Source organism: Arvicola amphibius, chromosome 12 (assembly GCF_903992535.2).
Source record: "Arvicola amphibius chromosome 12, mArvAmp1.2, whole genome shotgun sequence".
NCBI classification, from domain to species: Eukaryota; Metazoa; Chordata; class Mammalia; order Rodentia; family Cricetidae; genus Arvicola; species Arvicola amphibius.
In genome coordinates, this window is record NC_052058.2 from 85,497,446 (window position 1) to 85,509,571 (window position 12,126).

A 12,126-nucleotide genomic window follows, 5' to 3' on the forward strand; every position below is an offset into this window, starting at 1 on the left:
TGTGCATATTGTTGCCTAAGTACCCCCAAAAAACACTAAAGTAAACCAATTAATAACAAAACTTTTAAAATTCTAAACCAAATTAGTATACATCTACATACGTGGACTGGCATGTTGAAGTAATCAGATTTAAATGAATCTGCCATTTCCCCAAATGTACGGAGAGTATAATCCCTTGCTGCTTGTTCAAAGCCAAATGCTTCTTGTGGCTTGCTACATTCCTGCATAGGAAAAAGAAAGTTAGTGTTCTAGGTAGCATTTGAAAACACCAAGTGTATCTAGCCAATAGTCACAAGGATAATTTTTTTTAAGATTTAAGATTTTTTCATTCTATTAGGTCTTCATTAGAAAAATTATTATCTTTAAAGAATGAGATTGCCGGGCGGTGGTGGCGCACGCCTTTAATCCCAGCACTCGGGAGGCAGAGGCAGGCGGATCTCTGTGAGTTCGAGGCCAGCCTGGTCTACAAGAGCTAGGTCCAGGGGTCCAGGACAGGCTCTAAAAAAGCTGCAGAGAAACCCTGTCTCGAAAAACCAAAAAAAAAAAAAAAAAAAAAAAAAAGAATGAGATTGTTCCAGTTAGTAAATAACTTATTTGGTACTGAGAAATCAAGGTATGTTTTAACAATCTTAATTTTTTTTTCCATGCTAGGTAACTTATTTGTTGTATGTTTGCCATCTTAACCTTTTAACTTTGATTTGCTTTCAGGATCAAATGTCTTCAGTACTAAAAATGAGAGGAATAATATTCAAGAATTTTCAACTATAAAATCAACATAAAATATATCAAAATAGAAATAATCAGATGGAAACAAAATAAATTTCAGGGCCGGGCGGTGGTGGCGCACGCCTTTAATCCCAGCACTCGGGAGGCAGAGGCAGATGGATCTCTGTGAGTTCGAGGCCAGCCTGGTCTACAAGAGCTAGTTCCAGGACAGGCTCCAAAGCCACAGAGAAACTGTCTCGAAAAACAAACAAACAAACAAAAAATTTCAGACCGGTACATTTAATGGTAACCAAATAATGCTATCAAAACCAAAAACAAAGTACTAAGTTAACAGAGGCAATATAAAACTGCCCTATACAATGCATTTAATATTTGAGTATCAGACTCATTTGTAAGATCATCTCTACCCTGATATTAAATATCTGAACATTTTAAATTTTAACACCATGGACCCTTTCCACATTCTATAATAACCTGTCCTCTGGATCCATCTCATGTGACACAATGGCTATACAGAAATCCTTTAGGACCTTTAGATCTAAGCAGCATAATAAAAAACTTCTTCTTAGTATTATATCTAACACAAAACATAACATTACAATGATTAAGTACTTCCTTCTAGGGATAAAAAAGAATTCTGTTACATTTTGTTAAAATATCAGTACTATATACATACTACATCAAAAATATTTAAGATAAAAAGCAAATTACTAAAATTAGTTGTTTAATATATTTCCATTTGTATAAAACAGTAATGTCTGGAACTAAGGAGATGACCCTGTCAATGAACTTCAGGCATAAGGACCTGAATCTATATCCTGAGAACACAAAATCCTTGTTCCACTGCTTGATGGGAAGGGTAATGGAGAAAGGCAGATCCTTGAAGCTCCTGTCTAGTCACTCTTAAGCAAATGAATGTGCTTCAGGCTCAGCAGAGACCCTGTCACTGGTGAACTTGTGTACACACATATACTAACAAATAAAAGCATCCCTCACCAACATAGACCCATACACGCAGAGCAAGAGAAGAAAAACTCTGGATGAATATAGACACTAAGACATTAATAAGATGGTTGTTACCCATGCCTTGTGAAATCATCTAAGTTGATAAGAATATAAATTGTTTTACAATGAATTTGTTGAATAAATGAATAAAATGTAACTGTCTAAAAAAATTTCCTGCCTCTGAACATATATATTATTTATAGAGACACACACATACTGTGAAACTTTGTAAGACCTCTTTCCTATTCACTTCTGTTTTGTTTTGTTTATTGCTTTTTTTTGAGACAGGATTTCTCTGTGTAACAAGCACTGGCTGTCTGGAACTCACGCTGTAGGGCAGGCTGGCCTCGAACTCCAAGATCCACCTACCTTTGCCTCCTTAAGTGCTGGGATTAAAGGTGTGCTCCAGTACCACCAACTCCTATTCACTTCTAAGGCTAGTTTTGTTCATGAACTTTATTATTGTTAAAATTAAAACCCACAGGCAAAGAAAAATGTTCCAAAAACAATTTTCTTTCTCAGTCATTAATTCTTACCTGAGCCAAACACTTAGGACACCTCCAGTCTCCCTTAGGAACATCATGGAGAGGGGGAATCAAGCAGAAGGTATGGTAACTGTCATCACAGCCGTCACACAGGAGGAGCCGGTCCTCATCATTGCCACTGCCACATAAGAGGCATACATACAGGTCCACCTACAGCAATGGAAATAAATATAAAACAAAAATAAATATAAATATAAAACAAAAATAAATATAAAACGCTGCCCTACAGCGTGAGTTCCAGACAGCCAGTGCTTGTTACACAGAGAAATCCTGTCTCAAAAAAAGCAATAAACAAAACAAAACAGAAGTGAATAGGAAAGAGGTCTTACAAAGTGTTAAAATAAATAAATATAAAACAAAGTGATTACCATTAATGAATAAAGAAACTGCTTTGGACCTATTGCACGGTATAACTTAGCTAGGAGGGGAAAACTAAACTGAATGCTGGGAGGAATAAAGGTAGAGTCAGAAAGAAGTGATGGAGCTGTCAGAGATAGGCACTGGGAACTTTAGCTGGTAAGTCACTGTCATGTGGCTATACACAGATTCATAGAAATGGGTTCAATTAATATGTAAGAATTAGCCAATAAGAAGCTAGAGCTAATGTGCCAAGCAGTGTTTTAATTAATACAGTTTCTGTGTGGTTATTTTGGGTCTAAGATAGCTGGGCGGCCAGAACCAACAAGCAGCCTTCCTTACAATAATTTTGTGGATTCTTTTTTCATTTTATGTTATGTTATTCTGAGGGTCTCCAGGTAACAAGTGGCCTCTTAGTTGCTTAGTTGAGGATAACCTTGAATTTATGATTCTGACGCCACCTGAAGTATTGGGATTACAGGTGTGCATCACCACACCTTGTTTTCGTGCTGTTGAGGAATTAAGTTTAGATTCTCAAGCATGCTACTACTAGGCAAGTGTTCTACCAGACAGTCATGTGCCAACCCACATAGGGTTGTATATTCTCTCTCCTCTCTCTCTCTCTCTCTCTCTCTCTCTCTCTCTCTCTCTCTCTCTCTCACACACACACACACACACACACACACACACACACACACACACACACACACACACTCAATCAGTAGACGATGTATTGGCCAATGCCTTGAGTTTATATCCTGCAGAACTGCATAAATTGTTAAAATATGGAATCTATGATATTTTATTATGGTAGCTCTTTCCCCAAATCTAATATTAATAACATACTAACAGAAAGCTGAGACATCAACTAACATGAAATCTAACTTGTTAAATCTGTTTATAATCACAGGGAAAAAATCTGGACTCCACACATTTTCTTACTGTATTTCCTGTGGTATGGTGGGAAAGGAAAAGTTGAGGTCATTTCCAATTTAAAGACACTACTGTCAGGATCTTTCAGGGAAGGTCAAATTTTTTTTTTTTTTTTACACAGGTGAAATTCTATTTGTTTTTTGGCTTTCTGAGACAAATTCAACTCTGTAACCCATGTTAGAGTCTGAACTCTTAGCAATCCTTCTGCCTCAGCCTCCAGTACCAGGATTGCAGGAGAGAGCCACCACTTCTAGCATGAGCATGACTTTCAACAAACATTCCAACTGAGGGTTAAAGTCTCTCTCCAGCTTTCAATCTACCAAAGCCCTACCCGGATGCCTCCTTTCCTTCCTCACTTCTTGTTCTTTTTCACCCTTGCTAGTTAAGAGGTACAATACATAAATTTGACTATTGGTCTACCCTTCAGCTCATCTGCAGGTAGGCTAATAATTTGTGAACCGTTCAATATTCTTCGTTACTATCCAGTATGAGCTGAACAAATTCCAGAAAAATCGTTAACTGTCAATGCTGACTAGAATCCAGTTATCTCTTTACTCATAAATTGATTAAACAGACATTAAAATATCTTTTTTGTTGATATTAAGTTAACTGATAATAAGTAATGCACATAAGTATATGCTTATAGATATAGGGATTATGGAAGGGGGGGCAGGGGAATACAGGCTAGGGATGAAGTTCAGTGGTTGAGTACTTGTGTAGTATATACAAGGCCTGAGTTACATATAAAATATGCTGTTCGTTTCCCAGAGCTGGGTATGTAGCTCAGTGGCAAAGTGCTTGCCAAGTGCAAGTCCCCGAGTTTGCTCCCCACCAGAGTGAGAGGGAGGGAGGAAGAGATGGTGGACTTCTACAATCCCAGCTACTCAGAAGGCTGGAACAGAATTACAAATCCAAGGCCACCTTGAATATGAAGAGATCCTGTTTTATAAGAAGAAAAAAAAGCAAGTAATCAAAGGAGGAAAAGAAAATGGGCTAAAGGAGAAAGGTTAAGTGTCACTCACAGCATTAGTGGCTTTTTTAGACCGACTCTTGGGCTTTTCCTTCTCACTTTCTAACACGCAGTCTTTCTTCTCAGTGGGTTCTTGCTTGACATTACTTTTCATTTCTTTCTCTACAGGAGGCAACCAAAAGTTAGTTCTTTCTTTATGTGCTACACTTATGTCTGCCCTCTAGCCCACCTCATCCTCACTCTCAGCATAAACCATACAAACAAAATCCCATGTTAGTTTTCATTTTAATGATACTTTTAATTTTTTTAAATATTTATTTATTTATTTATTATGCAATATTCTGTATGTATGCCTGAAGGCCAGAAGAAGGCACCAGACCTCATTACAGATGGTTGTGAGCCACCATGTGGTTGCTGGGAATTGAACTCAGGACCTTTAGAAGAGCAGGCAATGCTCTTAACCTCTGAGCCATCTCTCCAGCCCCCGATAGTTTTAATTTTAGTGACACCTAGGGTTACAAACTACAAGAGCGCAATATTGAGTAGGATAAAATACAAACTGACCTCAAATTCTAGTATGTAAGTTCTATTATGAATATGCTATTTACACGTGTGTGTGCCTTCAAAATTGGAACTACAGTGTTCTTTGCTTATGAATAAGGTATGTGCAGCGCATGGAAGCACTTATCTTTAATCCCAACACCCAGGAGGCAGAGAAAGAATGATCTCTGTGAGTTCCAGTCCAGTCAGAGCTATATAGTGAGACCGACCATGTCTCAAAAAAAATTAACAAGAACAACAAGACATGTTTCTCCTGCTCATGACAGGGATATCAAAGATTCACCACAGGTCTCTACCACATTATACATTGTCTCTTTATAATCTAAGATGATTTCCAGTTTCCAAAACCTGGTAATTTTAGTTAAACTGAGCAATCAAGTATTAAACTATCAAGTGATTCATTTACAACAAACCATCTCAAAGAACATAAGAATTATCTCTAGAAGCTAGAGAGATGGCTCAGCTATTAAGAGCACTAGCTGTTCTTCCAGAGGCCCCAGTAACCACATGGTGGCTCATAATCATCGGTAATGAGATTCTAGTGCCCTCTTCTGGCCTGCAGGCATACATGCAGGCAGAACACTGTATAACAAATAAATTTTTAAAGAATTTTAAGTCTCTACGGTCACACTAGTTAGAGGTTGAGCCAGGACTCAGATTCACAGCTGTTTACTTCCCACTATATTGTGTTGCTTTTTCGCTAACACTTTAATGTCTATGAAGAGCTCATGTTAGCACTGTGTTTGCATATGCCCATGTGTATATACAAAATAGAACTTATCCTATGTGAACTACAAATGCGCCTCTAGCCAGGTGTGGTGGCATATTCCCATAACACCAGCACTTGGGAGACGGAAGCAGGGGGAGAGAAAAGGAGGAAGTGCAAGAGAGAAAAAAGAGGATGGGAAAAGAAAGCAGGGAAAACAACACCTCTCTCACAGCCTCTATCAAGTGACAGCCGTGTAAGCATTATCAGCTTAACTTCAAATTAGATAAAGTCTCTGTTTGGCTTGAAATAAAAAGGAACCTACATTTTTCAACTCGTCCTCTAAGTGATTTATTGGAACTACATTTCAAAGCAGCATCTATATTCCAAATACGCTTATTTTTCCATTTTCATCCTACTGTCCCGTTAATTGTGAGAATAAAGACAATATATTAAGATTTTGTTTGTCAAACCCAGCAAGGTGACAAAAGAAATAATTGCCATCATCATTTTTACTTTGTCTTTCTTATTCATGGATAAACTTTCTTACCATTTTCACATTTTGTAGTTGGACAACCCATTCGGCGTCTCAGATTATGAGTCCTAGCTTCTGTTGCCTCTTCGGGTTCTATTTTAATATTCATAGCCTAAAAAATTGTCATATATTAACATTTTTTATTTGTTATTAGTAATTCAGAAGACACTTTGTTCTCCTCTTAGAATATCCTATTTCTGAAATTACTTTTATACACAAACTAAAAGAGTATTCTCCAATAATACAGGTTTTGTGGAGGAACAGAAAAAAAAAAATCAAAAAAATGAAAATTATTAGCTGTGCTACTATCCAAAATGAAAATAACATAACAAGAAGCTAGAAGCTTTGCTTTAATTATTACCAAACCTGAAGCAATTATAAAAACATCACAATTTCATCAACTTCTAAAATTTTGCCAATCTCTTCAAAAGTCTACCAATATTTGTGGAAACTTTGCTTATACAACTGTCAATGACTTTTTACTCTTCTTTTTTTTTAAAGACAGGGATCACTGGCTAGCCTGGGCCACATATTCTGCACAGTTGTTTGTTCAGTTCTAACTACTAACAACTAAGCAACTTCCCAGGCAACACAGAATGAGTGCTTCCATTCTTTCCCCTTTGTGGACACACCATCCCCGTCGCTGGTGTAAAAACTCAACAGTGTGAAGTATCCCTTTGACATTACCAAGGTTCCAAGCTACAAAGCACTTATAGAAGAGAGAACGTCAATGATAAATAGCTATCAACACTAAACTCAAGAAATGCTAATCAACCCCAGGAAGTACTGACCTCTGCTCTCATACGCTTTGCTCGGCGGGCTGGAGGACAGGTTTCTGAGGGCTGTACAGACTGCCTCTGGGGAATGTCATGGGGTTTGTACTCCTTGTCCTTTGTATCTGATGTCAGGTTAGGCTTCTGAAGACACTACAAACAAAACAGTTGAACCAATGAATTTTCTTCTTCCCACCATAATGTGTGTGTGTGTGTGTGTGTGTGTGTGTGTGTGTGTGTGTGTGTGTGTGTATATCTATCTCAAAACAAAACAAAAATTGGTTTTACATGGTTTCTCTGTGTAACAGCCATGGATGTCCTGGAACTCACTTTGGTAGACCTGGCTAGCCTCAAACTCAAGAGATCTGCCTTCTTCTACCTCCAGAGTGCTAGGATTAAAAGCACCACCACTATAGTACAGTTAAACATCTAAAGAAATATGAAGTCAAATCTAAAATATCATACACATTTAAATGTCTAATTTTCTTTTTTTATTACATCAACAGTATGACAAATTTATTCAAGTATGACTTAGATTTATTCTCCTTAGGTTTAAAAAGCCATGGCAGGCCAGGCATGGTAGCGCACATCTGTAATCCCAGTACTCAAGAAAGTTGAAGCAGAAAGACTCTAGGCAATTAGTGAGAACCTGTCTCAAACATACAAAACAAAAAGAATTACCTCATGAATAATAATTTTTTCTCGATTTTTACAATCCTGCAGACTCTGGCATGACCTGCTATGACTAACAGCGCTATAATCAAAATTATCCTGAGTTGAGAAAATAGGTCCTCTGACTATATAAAGTGGTCTTTCTAGGATTTTCATTTACATTATATATTCATGACAAAGATTAATAGATAATTCACAGAAAACCATTTGATTTTTGCAGGGCATCTTTAATCTCAGCAATCAAGAGTCAGAGGCAGGCCAACCAGGTTTACACAGTGAGTTTCGGGCTAGCCAAGGCATCATAGTGAGATTCTGTTTCAAACAGGGAAATACCATTCTTATAACGTCAGATGTAAAAATGTCCCCATGGGTTCCTATGTTTGTAATACTTGGCTCCCCTCTCCACACACACACACACACACACACACACACACACACACACACACACACACACACACACACTGATAGCACTATTTCAGGAGGCTGTATGGCCTTTAGTAGTTGGTGTCTATCTGGAGAAAATGTTGATCAAAGGGTCAACTTACAGACTTGTTCTAATTAGCATCTATGCCTGTTTCCTGGCCCACCATGAGGAGTCCCAACCACACCATACCATCTCAAGCATATTGGTCTTATAACTAACACACACTTTATGTCTTTTTTTTTTTTTTTTTTTTTTTTTTGGTTTTTCGAGACAGGGTTTCTCTGCAGCTTTTTTTTTAGAGCCTGTCCTGGAACTAGCTCTTGTAGACCAGGCTGCCTCGAACTCACAGAGATCCACCTGCCTCTGCCTCCCGAGTGCTGGGATTAAAGGCGTGCGCCACCGTCGCCCGGCCTTTTTTTTTTTTTGGACTTTATGTCTTCTTGAGAAGTAGGACTAGAGGTGGTTGATATCATTATACCATAATCACCTTATCCCACAGAGACAGCCACTCTCCTTTAGCCACTTTTCCTTCAGAAAACATGGTGATGCAAGAGCAAGGCTGTGTTCCATTATGCCTGTACACTTTTTTTTTTGCCTTTGAGATTCAGTCTCATGCAGCTCGAGTTGACTGTGAATTCACTGTATAACCAACAATAATCTTGAATTTCTGATTCTCCTGCCTCTAAGTGCATGTGCCACCATTGACAGCAGACAACCACTCTCCCAACTGAGCTACAATTCTCAGCCCTTTTTAGAAAATGTTCTACAAGGAATATGCATCAGTAATTAAAATATATTGGTATATAGTAGGTCAAAACAAACACTTGAGTTATATATACAATGTTTATGAAATCAATCTTGAAATCCTCATCCTCTGTTTACTTATCTTACTACACAAGCTTAGGCTTTTATAAAAAGGCAATATTCCCTTGCCTTAACATCTGGTGTGCTAGGATTACAAACACAGCAGCTTTCAAGTGTTTTTTGTAAAACAGCACTGACAAGGCAACTAACAAGTTTCTAGAATGCTGCAACTCATAAATTAGCTAAGATCTTCTTTCCCTTACTCATTGTAACCTCCACACATAGGAGAATTCAAACAAAGAAAAGTTAATCATTATGGGGCAACTATTTATAAAATGTAACTATAAAACAGAGGCTAATCTAGTACATGGCCCACGACTATAATCCCAGCACTTGGGAGGCTGAGGTAGGAGAAACACATGTCCAAGGGCAGACCAGGACACATACTGTGATGGTTAATACAGCCAACTTGAGAGGATTTTAGCATCACCTGAGAGACAAGCATCTGGACATTGTGTAAAGGGTTTTCTAGATTTGGTTAATTAAGGTAGGAAGAAGCACACTAACTATGGGTAGCACCAACTCATGGGCAGGGGCTACCAGGAGGCATAAAGGGAAAAAAAGCAAGATAAGCAAGAGCATTTATTTTTTGTTTTGTTTTGTTTTATGAGACAGGGTTTCTCTGTAACTTTGGAGCATGTTCTGTAACTAGCTCTTGTACACCAGGCTAGCCTCAAGTTCACAGAGATCCTCCCAAGTACTGGGATTAAAGGTGTGTGCCACAACCACCCAGCTAAGTAAGAGCATTTTTATCTGTTTGACTACAGATACAATGTGACCAGATACTTTATGCTTCTGAGACCATGCTTTCCTGACAAAATGGACTCAAATTTGCCCAAGTTGCTTTGGTCGGGTATTTTGCTGAAGCAACAATAAACTCATACAGTAAGACATTGTCTCAAAATGAATGACATCATCCAAGGCTCACTAAACACTAACATACTTTTTGTTTATTCAGGAGAGAGTTTCTCTATAGCTTTGGAGCCTGTACTGGAACTTGGTGTGTAGACCAGGCTGGCCTCAAACTCAGATACTCCTGCCTCTGCCTCCCAAGTGCTGGAATTAAAAGTGTGCGCCACCACTGCACTGCTAACATACATTTTTGTTTTGTTTGCTTTTCAAGACAGGGTTTCTCTGTGTAACAGTCCTAGCTGTCCTGTAACTAGCTCTTGTAGACCAGGCTGGCCTCAAACTCAGGATCCAATACCTCTGCCTCCTGAGTGTTGAAATTAATGCCATGTGCCACAACCTGGCTTTAACATACATTTTTAAATGGAGAGAGGGATTGGGGTGAGGCTCCATCAATAGAATGCTTGTCTCATATGCATAAAAGACCTGGGTTGAATCTCCAGCATGGTATGAACTGAGAATGGAGGTGCATGCTGTGATCCCATCACTTGGGAGGTGAAGTCAAGATGGTTAGAAATTCAAAGTCATCCTTAGATATACAACAAGTTTAGGTCAGTCTGTGACACAGAAGACCTTGTCTCAAAATAAAAGCCAAGTGTGGCAGCACCTATAATCCCATCACCTTGGCAGAGAGAGGCATTATCTCTGTGAGTTCAAGGCTTGCCTTGCTTAAATTACAAATTACAAAACAGCAAGGGCTACACACAATATCCCAACTTGGGAAACTGGGTGATACAGTCAGTGGTAAGGTAGCATGGAGCAGAGCTTCAGTTTGATCACCAATATGCAAAAGTAAAAAGAAAAAAAAAAACTGAGTATGAAGTTATCAGACAAGCCACTTTTAGTCTAAAAAAGAAGTATGAAAATATATAGGACTTAGCATTCTAGGTGTTACTGGTCTATAGGATTAGGATAGAATTTTTATTATTATTCTGACCTGAGAAACTATCAGTCTTTCCATTGCACAGAAATAGTTCCAGTTATAGGACTGACGACTGCTCTAGTAACAGAATATCTCAAATGATGCAAATGGACTGACACTCCTTTCTACCAGAGCCCTGAAATATGGGGTACGGTGTTGCAGCATTTACCCGAAACTGCTGAGAGAATGAAGACCTCCAGCATCAAGTCCTCTCTCCTTTAAAAACCTGACACCCTCCCTGGAAATCCCAGTCAACAACTGTTAGCCCACTTAAATCACAGGTCACACTTTTATGTGACAACCAGGGATGCTTGAAATAGCATATGTCATTTTTTAAAAAATACATAATAATCAAGTCCTATACTAAAATACAGATTTTAGCTGCTTTTGACAGTAAAAACACATTTTCTTTATAATCTTATTCATTCTAATATAAACTTTTAAGTTGTTCCCCAAACCAAAGTACTGGAATTTTTCAATCAATCAATCAATTCAGCAATGTTTTCTGAACATGATTAAGATCATCTCACTGCCCACAAAGAAAATGTACCAAACAAATAAGCAGTTAAATAAAACAGGCCAAAGCTGGCTCCAACACTCACCCTCAAACTGTCTCCAGACAGGAATAAGTTGTACGGATGGAGGATTCGCTCATAATGCCCCCTGATGTGTGAACCCACAGCTTTACCAGGCGCAAAACCCATCTTGGTGGCAATTTTGGTCCATTTTCTATCCTTGCAAACAACTGCAAACCCACCTTCTTCTGCGACTAACTATTAACAGCAAAAAAAAAAATAGAATAAAAAAATAATAAACGTTAGAGAAAATTACTTCTAATCCCCTATACCTAGGTATGATTCTAAAAACAAAATTCCCAGTTATAATTTTTGTTGTTGTTGATATGTTTTTTGTTTGAATGTTTTTGACTTCCTAGGTCAAAAGAAGAAAAGATAAACTACCAGGCATTAATTTTCAACTACAATGTGAACCAGCTCTTGACAGTGTGGTCCACACACTTCACCACTCTCAAACTGCTTCTCGCTTCCCTACAGAAGAATAAGGCCCCTGTCCCAGTACTTGGTCCTCCTTTCTTACCTTTAAAATCTGTATTTAAGGAAGAGACAGCAAGCATGCCATCATTTTGGTACAAAGTAGGACCTAGAAATGAATTAGGGCCCAGCTGTTTTAGCTGAAGTCTTCTCAATTCCCTTGAGCCTTAGGTTC

General features: G+C 38.3%; 1 protein-coding gene across 3 annotated transcripts in view; it reads right to left on the reverse strand.

The window, feature by feature from the left end:
• The window catches only part of Kdm5b (lysine demethylase 5B), a 68,093-nt gene that overhangs the window by 31,703 nt on the left and 24,264 nt on the right, over positions 1-12,126 (reverse strand). For all 3 annotated transcript variants that reach the window (XM_038348851.1, XM_038348852.1, XM_038348853.1), the window contains exons 4-9: positions 11,505-11,675; positions 7,130-7,264; positions 6,354-6,450; positions 4,589-4,698; positions 2,268-2,426; positions 102-221 (exon numbers count right to left, since the gene is read on the reverse strand). In XM_038348851.1, coding sequence (XP_038204779.1) covers positions 102-221; positions 2,268-2,426; positions 4,589-4,698; positions 6,354-6,450; positions 7,130-7,264; positions 11,505-11,675 — 792 coding nt within the window. The remainder of the gene's footprint in view (positions 1-101; positions 222-2,267; positions 2,427-4,588; positions 4,699-6,353; positions 6,451-7,129; positions 7,265-11,504; positions 11,676-12,126) is intronic.